Source organism: Prionailurus viverrinus, chromosome B3 (assembly GCF_022837055.1).
Source record: "Prionailurus viverrinus isolate Anna chromosome B3, UM_Priviv_1.0, whole genome shotgun sequence".
Classification (NCBI taxonomy): domain Eukaryota; kingdom Metazoa; phylum Chordata; class Mammalia; order Carnivora; family Felidae; genus Prionailurus; species Prionailurus viverrinus.
In genome coordinates, this window is record NC_062566.1 from 13,899,716 (window position 1) to 13,914,369 (window position 14,654).

The following is a 14,654-nucleotide window of genomic DNA, read 5'->3' on the forward strand; positions in this document are numbered from 1 at the left end:
TCTTTAACTTGAAAGCCAAATACTGATAAACATCTTGGACACCGAGGTCTACCATAACGTACCCTGTTCTGGTTTCTCATGGGAAAACACCTGGGCAGTGCTGGCCCAGCTGGGTTGTGTCTCTCAAGGCACACCCTGGCCCCCACTTCATCAATTTCAGTTGTAACCAATACCAGGTGTCAGCTATAGCTCTCTGGAGTAAGAGAGGTCCATCATGGCCATCTTCTAGCATTCAGGAGCTACTCCCCTCTCCTGGCCACTGCAGGATGAAGTAGTTCCTCATTTTCAGCTGGGTTCTCAAGCAATCATGGCAAGACAGAGAGACAGATGCCTTCCCAAATGCACGCTACCACATTTCTGTTCACTAGGTAAACATACAGCTGCCTACCAGGCAGTCTTTCATGAGCAAGAAGGCAACTAAGGTCATGAAGGCTAGAAAATCTCAAAGTCAAAGTCACGGTCCATCACAGCTTCTGTGTGGCACCAACTCGTCCTCCTAGCGGAAGTGCAGAACAGCCCCTCCCAGGTTCTCATCCTCCAACCCCCACCAGGAATTGCAAATCCTTCAGTCCTCATCTAAACCCAGGCCTGGAGTCTTTCCACCCCACTTCTTTACCAGGTAATCACCAGAAAGCTGTCGATTGCAGCTACAGTACTTGAGTTTCGTAGGGAAGCCCCTCTTGCTGACACATTGGCTTTCTTCTGCCACTGACTGTCCCTTCTGCCTTGGTTGGTAGCAATCTGAAGGTGCCTTGGTTTTGTGGAGATGTAAAAGTTGTCTTCTTATTACCCTTCTCTTACAACGTGGATCTTTACTTTAATAGCCCTAACATATGGGTATATTATCATAAAGGGGATCCCAAATCATATCAAGTAGAGACTAGAAATTTTTAAAAAGTAATACTAGTTCCCTAATCTATAAAAGTTAAATAATACCTACCCCACAGAACTGATCAATAGCATAATGAATGCACAGTATCTAACACAGTAGATGTTCAATAAATGAGATTGGATTTGACATAACCATCACTAGTACATTATTAATTCCTGTCCTAAGCAGAATTATTGATATTATCATGGTAAGAATTTTTCATTTAATTCATAATTTAGAACCTATCTGATTGCAGATTGGATCAGAGCCAGTGTACAGTACCAAAAAATTATTTTTGAACTGTAATATGTAAAATACAACCATTCATACAAAGAGACCCAGAAAAGGGGAGAAAACCACAATTTTGGGACTTACGAAAATGAGTCTGAAAACGAGCCTGACATTTGCTTTGCGTTTTCTGACAGCCAAAGCAGAAAGAAAATCAGGTTCACTTATGCGACCCTCATTGTCTGATAAATGCAATGAGTAGCTCATGTGGAAAGTACACCTTTCTCCTAACATTCAGAGCTGGGGTAACTGCTCTCACAGATCCTCATATGAGGTATCTGGGGTAAACAACAGAAGGGCCATGCTTATGTGTGCCCACATGCAAGGGCACACACCCCTCCTTCAGAAGACAAGTTTCACTTTATCAGTATTAAAAGGTTAGGGACACCAGTTGGTGAGTCCCCTGGGGACTTTCTAGGGGTATGCAGAAGAGTACTCTCATTTTCTAAAGCTTTCACTGAGAAATCTTCCTGAAGAACATGGACCAGTTGGCTTAGGTCCAGTGAGAATACCATCCTATCCTTAGTTCACCTGTACTTAAGGAACACAGAGTTAAATTACTCGGAAAACACGGAAATTTAAGTTGCTATATTTCAAAATATACAACAGCTTCCAGGTTTCATATCTGTGAAGCAGTCTGGCCAGTGGTTTCACGAAGAGTGCAGGCTGAGCCTTCTTGTTAGGCCTCCACACAGTCTGCTCTGCAGCTCGGAGCCCGGCTGACCAGAAGGGTCTGCAGATGGAGAGAATGTGGCTTCATTCCCGGGAGGACCCGCTTCCCAGTGCTCATGAATAATCAGAGACAACAGACTTTCTCTGAGAAAACCATAATCACCAGACTAGGGACAGGGCCAAATGCTAACAGAATTTATTGGCTTTGATTAACAATAAGGTGTTTGTTTTTGTAGGTAATTAGAGTTCAATAGCAAGCTATAAAGAGCCCTCCAAGAAATTTAAGCAGACTGTACCTAAAGGCTACTGGAATATGACTAAATCTAACCATTCATTTCTGCAGACCTGTGCTGAGGTGCCAGTGACCCAGCATGATCGCACAGGTCATCAGGGAGAAAATGGCCCTCTGTGTTCTTACTGTCCAAGGAGAAAGGCCTCTGTGCAGCACGTGTGTGTTCACACGTGGGTGCAAAAAGCACTCTGGCATGTGCCCTGGCTCCAAATGCTGCAAGGAATATTGCAGTTCATAGAAATCTATTCAAAAGTCCATGACAACCCACATGCTGGGAAACATTTTGACAACTGCATTCTCAAAACCATTAGGTAGTTGGTTCCGAGGAACTGTGACAGGCTGGGTGGGTCACTGAATAGCAGGAAGGTGTTTGCAAAAGTCGTACTGATTTACACTTTTCTCTCAGCAACCACTCTTGTTTTTTTTTTCCATAAACCAGAAATATGAAAATATATTTGATTACCATTAGTTTTAAATCATAATTTAAAGGGAGGTAGGTAAAAAGGTATAGGCAATGTGCTGTCACCAGTGTTTTATCACTCATTGTGCTCACATCATGATACTCAATAGATATAGAAAAGTCAACTACCAAACCCATCTACAGGAGTGAAAAACAGGAGAATGAGGCCAGATAAAAAGAAGGAGAAGGAGAAGGAGAAGGAGAAGGAGAAGGAGAAGGAGAAGGAGGAGGAGGAGGAGGAGGAGGAGGAGGAGGAGGAAGGGAAGGAGGAGGAGGAGGAGGAAGGGAAGGAGGAGGAGGAAGGGAAGGAGGAGGAGGAAGGGAAGGAGGAGGAGGAGGGGAAGGAGGAGGAGAAGGAGGAGGAGGAGGAGGAGGAGAAGGAGGAGGAGGAGGAGGAGGAAGGGAAGGAGGAGGAGGAGGAGGAGGAAGGGAAGGAGGAGGAGGAAGGGAAGGAGGAGGGGAAGGAAGAGGAGAAGGAGGAGGAGGAGAAGGAGGAGGAGGAGGAGAAGGAGGAGGAGGAGGAGGAGGAGGAGGAGAAGGAGGAGGAGGAGGAGGAGGAGGAGGAGGAGGAGGAGGAGAAGGAGGAGGAGAAGAAGAAATATACATCTATATCTAGCCATAGATAGGGCTAATCCTAGAGGAAATTGCTTTTGTCCTCCTCCTTATAGATGGGCTTTACTCAAGAAGCAGCTTGAATTCACATTGAGGGTCCCAGGCATCTAGTAGTCCATAGATCACTAGGAAACATTTACAGTACATTTATTCCCCCAAGAACTAGATTTCCATTTAACTTTGTTCGAGTCAACCCAATATAAATGTTCCTATTGTTCTTCATGCCCTGACCTCCTCAATTTGCTTATTTATTTTTTAAGTTCTCATGCAGTCATACCACAATTTTTCCTTCAGAGAAAAACAAAACAGACACCTATTGCAGGAGAAACAGTCAACACTCAGGCCACAGTTTTAGAGTTGGCTGGCTGGCTGCCACCTGAGACTTCCTGCAGGTGATCTTACTCATAGACCAGCCACTCAACTCTTCTGACCTTCTGTTTCCTCCTCTGAAAAGACCCTTTCTAGAACATCTTTGGGCTCTGGGGTCCAATGGCGATCCCATCCTCAAGGGAAGAATTTCCGTGTACAAAGGCAGTAGCTGATAATTCTTTAAACCTAAGACACTGACATTCTACCTTCAGACAGCTGGACTTTATCTATGAAGACAAATCCCATTATTTGAACGATATACTTAGAGTGAATCAAAGATCGTGCTGGTCCAGGAAAGGAAATGCAACCAAAGAGGACACTCTGGGAAAAACTTCTTCCCTCTACAAAATAGACATGGACACGGAATTAACATTTCAACTCTCAGAGACCATCTGTTCAGTAATCTCTGGGGCTCCCTGAAGGGCTGGGACCCAGGCTTGCTGACCTAGGTCTGTGTTACGAAAGAAGCAAAGGCTTAGAGCAGAACTGCTTTAGAACTTACAGAATTCAAGTGAAAAAATATATATATTCAGAAAGGAATCGGAAGAGGCAGAACAACACAGAGTCTGATACTTACTTGTGGCCCAGCTCATGAGCGATGGTAAAGGCCAAATTGAGACCATTGTCTTCGGCAAGGACACATTTCCTCTTAGCACTGCACACACCTCCTAAGTAAGCAATTCCTGCAGCAGAGACACAAAACACATCCTCTTCAGAACGTGGGAGGCCCTGACCTTGCGGGGCAAGTCCATACAGTCAATATCACACATGATTGAGAGAGGAGGGGCAAACTGGGAGGATGATGTGGCCACGGGGCTAGAGCTGTCATTCCAGAGCTCATGTGGGGGATGGGCTTGAGCATACCGCTTTTGGATTCACCTAAAAATAATGAACAATGATAGCCACCATGCAGCTCTCCTAAGCATCTAAGCGGTGTCAGGCAATGTGCTGAGTGTATACACATTATCTAATTTAATCCTAATTACCCACGATGGCAGTAACAGAAGGAAACCAAGGCTCAGAGGTGAAAGGTAAGGTGGATTGGCACCTGGCCCAGAGAGGGAGGGAGGGAGCATCTCCCTAAGTCCTGCACTCTGGGCACCTTCTTCCCCTCATCCCAGCCCTAGCCCTTTGAGGGCCAATGCTCTCAGGTGTGAGCAGGAAGCAGAGGAGCAGCGGGGCTCCCAGAAAGCAGGCCAGGGAGAGCTGGGCAGAATATTCAGAAAGATGTTTCAGGAATCCTTGGGAGAAAATGAAACAGGGAGCCCAAGGGAGGGAGAGGACCATGGAAGAGTGAGGGCCTGGAAATCATCACTGAGGATGCGCCCTGTGGACCAACTCCTCTGCACACACACCTGACTGGGGTCCTTAGGCCCCTCCCTGAGACAAGAACCCAACCCAGCCAACTGGGAGCAAGACTAATGTGGGGGACTGGGGTGAGTGAGGGACAGGAGGCTGCCACAGCCTCTGGTGGGCAGATGGGAGTCTTCTAGGGAAGAAAGGTTATTCTGGCAGAAAGGTGTGTATACAACAGGAGGGCCCTGGCCAGGCTGGGCACATCTGAGGCACGTACTGGCCACCTGTCTGCAGGCTGCCCCTGCCCCACGGCAGCTCTCTGCACTTCCTGTTAGCTTCTGCTATCTCTGTGCCCAGGACAGGCATCTCTTACAGATCCAGGTGGCCCTAGGGCTTATCTCAACAAAAGAGTCCATGGACCCCACCCACTCCCAGGGCTTGGGACAGAACTCGAGTGAGGGCTGGAAGCATTGCGGCACCTGCCTCCTCCATACACCATGAAATGGATGAGTGGGTGGTGGCACAGAGTGGCTGGCCGGTCACACGCCCAAGAAGATTCAGTGTTGCTCCTGCTGTGAGTTCGCAAAGGATGTGGGGGGTGGGGGCAGGCATCTGCCCAACAGCCCTGTGCCCTGGGAGGGACTGCGGCCACCAGAGCAAGAGGCACCTCTTTTCCACCCACAACGCCATCAACCGCCAAGCTACACGCTGCCCCATTCAGAGGGCCCCTTTCACAACGTGCACAGGGTATCCCTGGAGCTGACACCTGCCTTGCGGGCACAAGAGTTGGGGAGGGAACGAGTTGGCAGAAGGTGAAAGAGAATGGATGGGGCGGTTGGGGGCGGGGGGGAATTAATTAAAAATGAGCCTCTTTCTCTGCTCCCCCAAAGCTAATCCAATCCTCTTTGTTGACATCAAGTTCTAACTGAGGTAGACCTCAGCCACACACCGGACACCCCCTCCTTCCTCCTGACTGTCCCCCATGAACCCCTTAGAAGTATGGCGCCCACATCCCTGCTCTGCAGGGAGATGCTTCTCCCAGACTCCACTCACATTCGGCACACCAAGCCGGCACCACGGGGCATGTCTATTTTTATTTGGAAACATGCAATGTGCTTGGCCAAGTTTGCAGAATTAAAAAAAAAAAAAAAAGAAATGTTATTTGGCTTCAAGATGCTTTTTTTGCACGTGGACATCATAATCCAGCAATGCAGACTATTGGAAGGAGAAAAATGACAAGCAGAGAAAGGACATGCTCTGGCTTCTCGGTGCCTTCAAGGTCATTATTCTGGTTTTGTTTAAAAATGCTTTGTGGGTTGCTACACCAAGTCCAGCAGTGAGTAGGTGGAACGCTTCTACATAGTGCTGATGGTATGTGCGTGCAACAACACACGCACACACTCTGATGCACACCCAGAAGTGCTCTCCCAGCCCGGACTGTGGCCTCCTGGGTCAATGAATCAATTGGAACAATCAGATGGGGTCGTCCCCGGGAGAAGTCATCTGGTGAATGGGGGAAGGAGGCATCTAAAGCCAGCTGTGCTGAGCTTGCTGTCCCACGAGCGTGTGCTGAACCAGCAGCTTCAATGCCACAGAAACACGTCCCCTGGCCTGTGCCGCACTCAGCACCCAGAGCTGGAAGTCCTGAGTTTCCACTGGGATTAGGTAACACGCGACATGAGGGAAACGGCTAAGCAAGGAGCCTTCCAATAATTGCATTTTAATTTTTCCAAGGCCCAGATGATTTTTTTTAAACTAGAAAACAAAGGGTCGGTTTATTTACAAGAAATGTTCTCACACAAAGGTGGATTAAGGTCTAGTGCTTTCAGTGACATAGTCCAATCGTGAACAGCCTGGTCATAAGAGAGAGCAAGGCAAAGCGTGTAAAAGAGGACGGCCCCTGATCCGGAGTACAGGGGACTTGAGCATTTATGTGCCACAGTGCGGAAATGCATAGAAGTCACAAAACAAGGTCTGGAGAAAATCCCAAGTTGTTGTCAAAGTAAGAGCTTCGGGGAATAAATGGTCATTAAGCCATGAGCTCCCACAGGAAACAAAGCCACTGCTATTCCATGCTCCCTGGAAAGAACAGCAGTGTGGGGCAGAGGGTGTGCAGAAGCCCTGGAGAGAGACCTGTCACCTCAGGACGCAAAGGCACCAACCTGGAAAACCTGCCCCAATCCCACACTGGCACTTGTCAAGAAATGAGGAAATACCACTTTTCTCTACGTTGATTTCCTGTTAAAAAAATGAGGTCTGTAAGCCCAAGTTCTGGGAACATGGATGCTGAAGGTGTGGGACCAGGGGCCTTCCCTGGTCACTGGAATTCCCTACGCAGACAGCAAGACCCTAGAGTGGTGCTTTTCCATGACTTAAAATTCTCCACACACATAAAAAAATCACAGAACTTACTTTTGAAATTTTAAAAACATCAAACAACACATGTTTACAGAGCTCCCTGGAATAAAAGGGAAACAGACAACGGGGTCTTAGGGTCCTCTCTGTGGACAAGCACTGCTCTGCACGCGGGACCCTCCCTTATTTGGCGGGTATGGTTACTGGCCCAATTTACAGACAGGGAAATGGAGGCCCAGTCACTGGTTATAGGGCTGACCAAGCCCAGGCCCGGATCCAAGGGCAGGACTCTCTTTTCTCCAACACCAGGGCTTCTCCAGGCAAACCCTGGGCCTCCCTCACCAAAGCTTTGGTGACCAACAACAATGAATAATCTTTGGGGGTTTTGACAATTTTCATAAATCTTAATGTGTGTTTCTGCAGAGATGGGGGCATAAAATAAAGGTTTCAGGTGTTCAAGTCCAAACGTTTTTAAAACGAAAGATAAAGACTCACGGCATATATGCAACAATAATAACAGTTACCTCTAGGACATGGTGAAGTCATTATAAATCTTAAATTTTCTTCCTTTTTCTCGTTTTTTAAATTTTTTTTTAGCGTTTATTCATTTTTGAGAGACAGAGAGAGACAGAGCATGAGTGGGGAAGAGGCAGAGGGAGGGAGACACAGAATCTGAAGCAGGCTCCAGGCTCTGAGCTGTCAGCACAGAGCCCGACGCGAGGCTCAAACTCAAGAACTGTGAAATCATGACCTGAGCTGGAGTCGGACGCTCAACCGCCTGAGCCACCCAGGTGCCCCTCTTTTTCTCTTGGTTTAAACCTAATATAATGAGTATGTGCTTGCCATGAAAATCAAAGTTCTTGCTTATATTCCATTTATCCAAGGTGACTTATAGCAGAGGCAGAGGTGGGAGCGACCTCCCTGACCACTCCCTGCCTCAAAAAAATACCCTCCAAATTTTGATCCTGAGTATGTGGCCCTTCAGACAGCAGAGATGAAGGGAGGTCACAGTCAAGGCATCACTGAGTGTATGATTGTATCCAAATAGCGGCTCACCCCATCTTTGCTACACTTCTGGCAGATTAGGGAAGCAAAACACGCTTTTATTTTTTTTTTTAATTTTTTTTTCAACGTTTATTTATTTTTGGGACAGAGAGAGACAGAGCATGAACGGGAGAGGGGCAGAGAGAGTGGGAGACACAGACTCGGAAACAGGCTCCAGGCTCTGAGCCATCAGCCCAGAGCCTGACGCGGGGCTTGAACTCACGGACCGCGAGATCATGACCTGGCTGAAGTCGGCCGCTCAACTGACTGTGCCACCCAGGCGCCCCAAAACACGCTTTTAAAAATCTGAAATGCTGGGGCCCCTGGGTGGCTCAGTCAGTTAAGCATCTGACTCTTGATCTCAGTTCAGGTCATGATCTCACAGTTCATGGGATCGAGCCCCACGTCGGGCTCTGTGCTGACAGCACAGAGCCTGCTTGGGATTCTCTCCCTCTCTGCCACCCTCCTGCTCATGCTCTCTCTCTCAAAATAAACAAATAAACTCAAAAAAATAAATAAAAATCTGAAATGTTGATGGGCTGTAAAGAGTTTTTCTGATGCCTGGAGAAGTCTACCTGACTCATTCAGAAAAGCCTGTCTCCTAACCTACCCTCCCAGCCATGCCAACACATTGTGGACATTCTCCCTTCTCCTTTCCTTGATAGGATTGCAATTTTGGAGAGGAAATTGGCTGAGGAGATTTAATTATTTTCTTTCTCAGTAGAAAACTGCACGGTGTAAGCACAGAATTCTTAAACTCTGGGTTGACCATATTCTTTCTAGGTTTAAGAAGTAAACAACACATAGCTGTATAAACTCTGATTTATCCAGCAAATTGTCACGTGTAAACAGTTTACAGCTGTTGGCCTTGTTGCCCATTACTCAGACCTTCTTGGACTCTGCCTCTGAAAGAAACGGTTGAATTTCTTCTACCAACTGCTCCAAGTACTAACACCACTATGGTTATCACTGGGACGCAATGCTGACAATTGTGAGAAAGCAACTTATATTTACTCACTTAGCAATCACAGTGGTTGGGACAGAGTTGCACATTCAGGCTCGTGGACATGTCCTCGTGCTCTTGTAAATATTGCTAAGTGGTTGGAAGTATGAGCTAAATGTGTAAACAGCATTTAAGAGCAAAGTCTTGGGGCACCGGTTAAGCATTTGACTCTTGGGGTTTCAGCACAGGTCATGAACTCATGGTTCGTGAGTTCAAGCCCCATGTCGGGCTCCATGCTGACAGTGCAGAGCCTGCTTGGGATTCTCTCTCCCTCTCTCCCGTCCCTTCCCCACTCACTCAGTCTCTCTCAAAATAAACAAACTTAAAAAAATTTTAAAAGAGCTAAAGTCTTACAGTCTAGTATGTGACAAAAGAAAAGGAATTATAGTTGATTCTTATTATCAGTGGTAGGTAAATTCTAAAAAGTCAGTGTAAACACCGGATTCTCAAATACACAGTCATTGCTCCCAGAGGACATTATAGGGTTAGGCTCCTATGAGCTTCTAGTCACAACATCTTTGTCAACTGATTAATACATAACCTTGTGTTATGTGTTTGTGTTCAAAGACACCTCATTTAATATATGGTTGATTCCTTCACATTGAATTCATGGCCAACGGTCCTATAACTCCTGCCCGAATGAAGTTTATGTATTTTCTCTATTAAGCACATGACAGCCTTTCTCTGCTTTAGACCACTAGACAGCACTTAAGCACTATTCTTGGAAGCCATTGTAAACAGGAAAATCACCAAAAAAAAAAAAAAAAAAAAAGCACAAAAATGTAAAAAAAAAAAAAAAAAAAAAAAAGTGGCACCAGACAGGCCACGAGAAAGGCATTTGTGTACAGTATGACAGCTGGAATGAGAAGGCAAAAGGTCACCCTGTTCATCTGGGAACGTGCCTCTTTGGTGTCTCAAATTTTTGCTTCTCTGCACACGTCTGCAAAATGACCACATAAGCACTACAAAGACTGATTTTGGAGTCACAAATAAATTTTAGCAAGTAGGCAATTCACCAATGCAGAATCCTTGAGTGATGACAATGAACTGTATTCTAAAAAATCATGTCCTATTATCAGACACAGTGGAGTCCTCATCAGCTGCAATCAGGAAATTCAGCCTACATTTAACTGTCACGTTCATTTCCGAACTCTGTACTATCCAAATCGTTTGGTTAACTCAGGTCTGTCCTCCTCCGCACTTTTGCTTCTGCTTCCTCTCCAAGGTGAGTGACCTGCAGGGCCATTGCCTCCACTGTAAGTCACTGACCTCCTAAATGGTTCTGCACAGAGTGGACAAAGCCTCAGATGTGCTGAAAGACAGGCACAGCTTCAAAAAATTGGGACAAAACATTAACGGGAAGGCTCTGGAGGGCTGGTAGAAGTGGCCTGAGCGGCACAGCCCCGCTTCTTGGGACTGAAGAGCACCGCCTTCCAGAGCTGGCCCTGTCGATGGCTCTCTGCCCCAGCTCAGTGCCCCTATCTCCCAGGAGCACAGCTGGATAAGCCTTCCCAGACCTAGCCTTGTCTTAGCAATTCCACTACCAGTATGTATACCAGTTTTCCTGTTTCTTGTTTTCTGGATCCCTTGGGGTCAGCTACTATGAAAGGAAGATGAGTTAGCCAAGGTCTTTATTCCTACACCATGAACAGAGGGTGAGGGCCATGGCTCACAGAGGGGCATTAGTTCCTTCCTTAAACGTGAGCATTGCAGAGGCTGCCACTGTAATTCAAAAGTGCCGATACCTACACACCTATTTACCAAGCAGGATGTCAATAAGCCGAAAAATTCAGCAACTTACTCAAGGCTAAAGGAAGCAGTAAATGCACAAAGTAAAGGGAATAGCTTGCGAGCCTGATCACTGAAGGGTTAAACATTCCCAATTTTGAAACTAGTACAAAATTAGAGTAACCAAAACAATGTAGTAGTTGAATAAACAGACATTTAGGTCAATGGACCATAACTGGGAGTCCAGAATTAAACGTTCACATTTCTAGTCAATCATTTTCAACAAGGGTGCCAAGACCATCCAGCGCAGAGAAAAAAGAGCCTTTTCAACAAATGGTGCTGGGATACCTGGACAGCCACATGCCAAAGATTGACATCACACCTCCTTCTTCATGTGGTACACAGAAACTAACTCCAAGTGGACCGCAGAGCTAGATGTAAGATCTGAAACTATAAAACTCTTAGAAGAAAACATAGAAGTTAAGTCTTTCTGACCTTGGGGTAGGCAAAGCCTTCTTAAGTAGAACATTAAAGGTGCAATGGAGGAAAAGAAAAACTCATGCCAGAGTGTTCATCAAGTCAGACACCTTCCCTGGAACAAGAGAATAGCTGTGTGGGGCTGGGAGTGAGGTGGGGAGAAGTCACCAAGACAGGCAATGGACATACAGACGCATCCCAAGGAAGCTTCCCAGTCTTCCCTGTGCAATACGGCTTTCTGCTAATTGGGAGCCATGGCCCAGCAGCCTTTGGGTCACAGGCTAACTTGCTTAGCCAGTCCAAATGTCACACGAACTGCAGTTTTGGGAAAGGGGGGTTCTTGATGATGGTCAGAGTCAAGGAGAACTATACACTCTTACTCAAGGTTTCCCAAGTGCCTCCAGGATCCAGGACTTTGGGAAAAGATGCCACCCTGGTGAGGCAATCACAGAGCCAAGTCCCCAGAGTGGACTGGAGGGTCCCAGGGCTGGAGCCATGGCTCCAACAACATTTTGATGAGTTAAGTAAGTGTAGGGGTCAACTCTCCCTGGGGATTTACAAGTTCGAAGCAAAAAAGTTTATCCTAACTCTTTACTGCTTTCTTAGAAAACCCAACCGTGCTGGGACAGGGGAGGGAAGAGAAGTAACCGATGATATTCAACAGACCATGACCAACATGAGCCAAGTGCATGGAGACATCCTGCAGATTTCCCACCCTCCAGGGAAGATGGCACTTGTATCCTGGGGGGGGGGGGGGAGGTGGCATCACGTGGGAGGGGATCTCTAGAGTGCAGACTTAACATTCCTCAAATAAGCAAGGTGCCTCTCCTCAGAGGACTCCACAGAGGCTCAGGGGCTTCTGGAAGAGGCCTGGACACCCACTAGAAAGGGCCCCCAGCAGGCCCACCTCAGGACATTGGAGGTGGGGGGTCTGTCCAGACATCCCTGAAGATCTCTTATTTTAACAAATACTTCATCAAGTGTTTCCTGGGCTACCTATACATGACAGTATCATGCCAGGTGTCATGCACGCTTGCATGTACTCCCTGAGCATGACAGGGACGCCGACCCATCTTCTGGCATTTGCCATTCGGGAAGCACAACCACCTAATACTGAGCCTGCTCAAGGTCTGCACCTCTGTAGCACAGCAACCGTGCCTGTGTGTGTGCATGCACGTGTGTGGGTTTGTGTGTGTGCACACGTGAGTGTGCATGTGTGGACATGGTCGCAGGCAGATGACACAGAACACTCTTCCTGTAAGCTGATACCACGAGGTTGATGCCTACACTCCCATAGCAACAGATGCAAACGAATTTTGGATGCTTTCATGCGTTATCAACTGGATTGCTTGGCATTTATTTTTGCCAATAATGTAAGAAGGAACTTTGACGGTCCTGCTTCAACAGCTTTAAGACTCCTCTGTCTTCTTCTCTCCCCGTTAATGTTTTCTCTTTACCGGTAGGTTAAAATGCTCTCCCTCTCCCTCTGGAAAGGTGGGGTTTAGGTGTGGATGAGGCTGAAGGGGCATGTGAGGGGTTTTGTCTAAAAATATCTCTTCCATGAGGGGAAAGAGACAGCTGAGGCTTCCACAGGGCCAGATGTCTCCAAAGGAGGGTCTGTGAGTAAATTGAAGTGCTCCCTGTGGGAACCAAGTGCTCCCTGGAAAGAGAACATATTCCCGACTCAGCCTTCTCATGGCCAAAGGATGTGCCCTGAGTCATAGTCCCTTCTCCACCATTCTGTTTGAGCTTGTTAGAGGGCCCAAAGACAGTGCCACATGGGAAGACGGCTAAATCGTGGTGGCAGCCAGAGCCAGAGCCATGAAGAAGGCAAAATGACTGGTGGCTGATAAGAGGGATCTCATGTACGTTCATCATGCCCAGCATGGAGGACTGCACTGTGTCCCCCCAAATTCACATGCTGAAGCCCTAACCCCCACTGTGACTGTACCCAGAGATAGGCCCCTTAAAGATGTAATTAAGTTTGGGTCACCTGGGTGGCTCAGTGGACTGGGCACCCAACACTTGATTTCAGCTCAGGTCATGATCCCAGGGTTGTGAGATAAAGCCTGCTCTTTCTCTCCCTCTGCCACTCTCTCCCACTCACAGGCTCTTTCTCTCAGAGTGTGTCTCTAAAATTGAAAAAAAAAAGATGTAATTAAGTTTAAGTGAGGTCATAAGGATGGGATGGAATCCAATATGACTGGTGTCCTCATACGAAGAGGAAAAGACACCAGAGACCTCTCTCCCCATGCACGCACAGAGAGCACATGTGAGGACACAGTGAGAAGATGGCCGTGTACAAGTCAGGAAGAGTGGCTTTACCAGAAATCGACCCTGATAGCACCTGGATCTTGGACTTCCAGCCTGAAAACCTGAGAAAATAAATCTGCTATTTAAGCTATCCAGGATGGGATATTTCGTTACGGCAGCCTGAGCAGACGAATACACCCAGCATGTGACCTGGGTACAGATGCAAGTGCCCCATGTCTCCCTTATTCACGTGAGTAACTGACACAGGAACTCGCTATCCTCATGTGCCAGATGACACCAGAGCCGCCCAACATGCTGGGGGACCGGGCTCCCTGTTTAGGACACAGTTTGGTAATAGGAAACCGATCTGGAATGTTGTACGGGCCATCAGTCAAAACAGCAAAAACGCGTGGTAGTCCCAGAGTGGCATTCTGGGAGTCAAGGATGTATCTATGGCTCTCTGTGTTTAAGGTCATAAAACCCCTCAACCAGTGGCACTTGGAGGCACAGAGCTGACATCTCAGTCATGTGGCAGTGGGGTTGGGGCTGGGGTCCCCCTGCCTGGGGAGAAGGGAGAAGATGAGGTTTTGCCAAAGGCACACCCCCGCCATCCACAGCATCGGCATCTTGAGATTGCCCGTCCCTCTGAAATGCTCTCAAAAAGTTCACCAGCACAGCCTCTGAGGGAAGAGCCAGTTTCCAATGATGCTTGTAAAAGTGACACGGTGTGCCAGGTCTGAAGGGCGGGAGGCTCAAAGCTTCTCTTCAAATCCCCAGGGAACTGCAAAGAACGCCAGGGAGAGGGGACAGGGAGAGGACTCAGGGGGCAGGGAGCTAGGGAACCGACCTTCTGGGTCTGCGTGGGAACCTGGGAGCCGCACCAGGCACATAGCAGGCCCCCAAATTTCTGCCAAGCAAGGGAAAGGGAGCCTTG

At 47.4% G+C, this 14,654-nt stretch overlaps 1 protein-coding gene across 4 annotated transcripts in view; it reads right to left on the reverse strand.

Annotated features, from left to right (window-relative positions):
* The window catches only part of ADAMTS17 (ADAM metallopeptidase with thrombospondin type 1 motif 17), a 352,557-nt gene that overhangs the window by 212,995 nt on the left and 124,908 nt on the right, over positions 1-14,654 (reverse strand). For all 4 annotated transcript variants that reach the window (XM_047864329.1, XM_047864330.1, XM_047864328.1 and 1 more), the window contains exon 8: positions 4,142-4,247. In XM_047864329.1, coding sequence (XP_047720285.1) covers positions 4,142-4,247 — 106 coding nt within the window. The remainder of the gene's footprint in view (positions 1-4,141; positions 4,248-14,654) is intronic.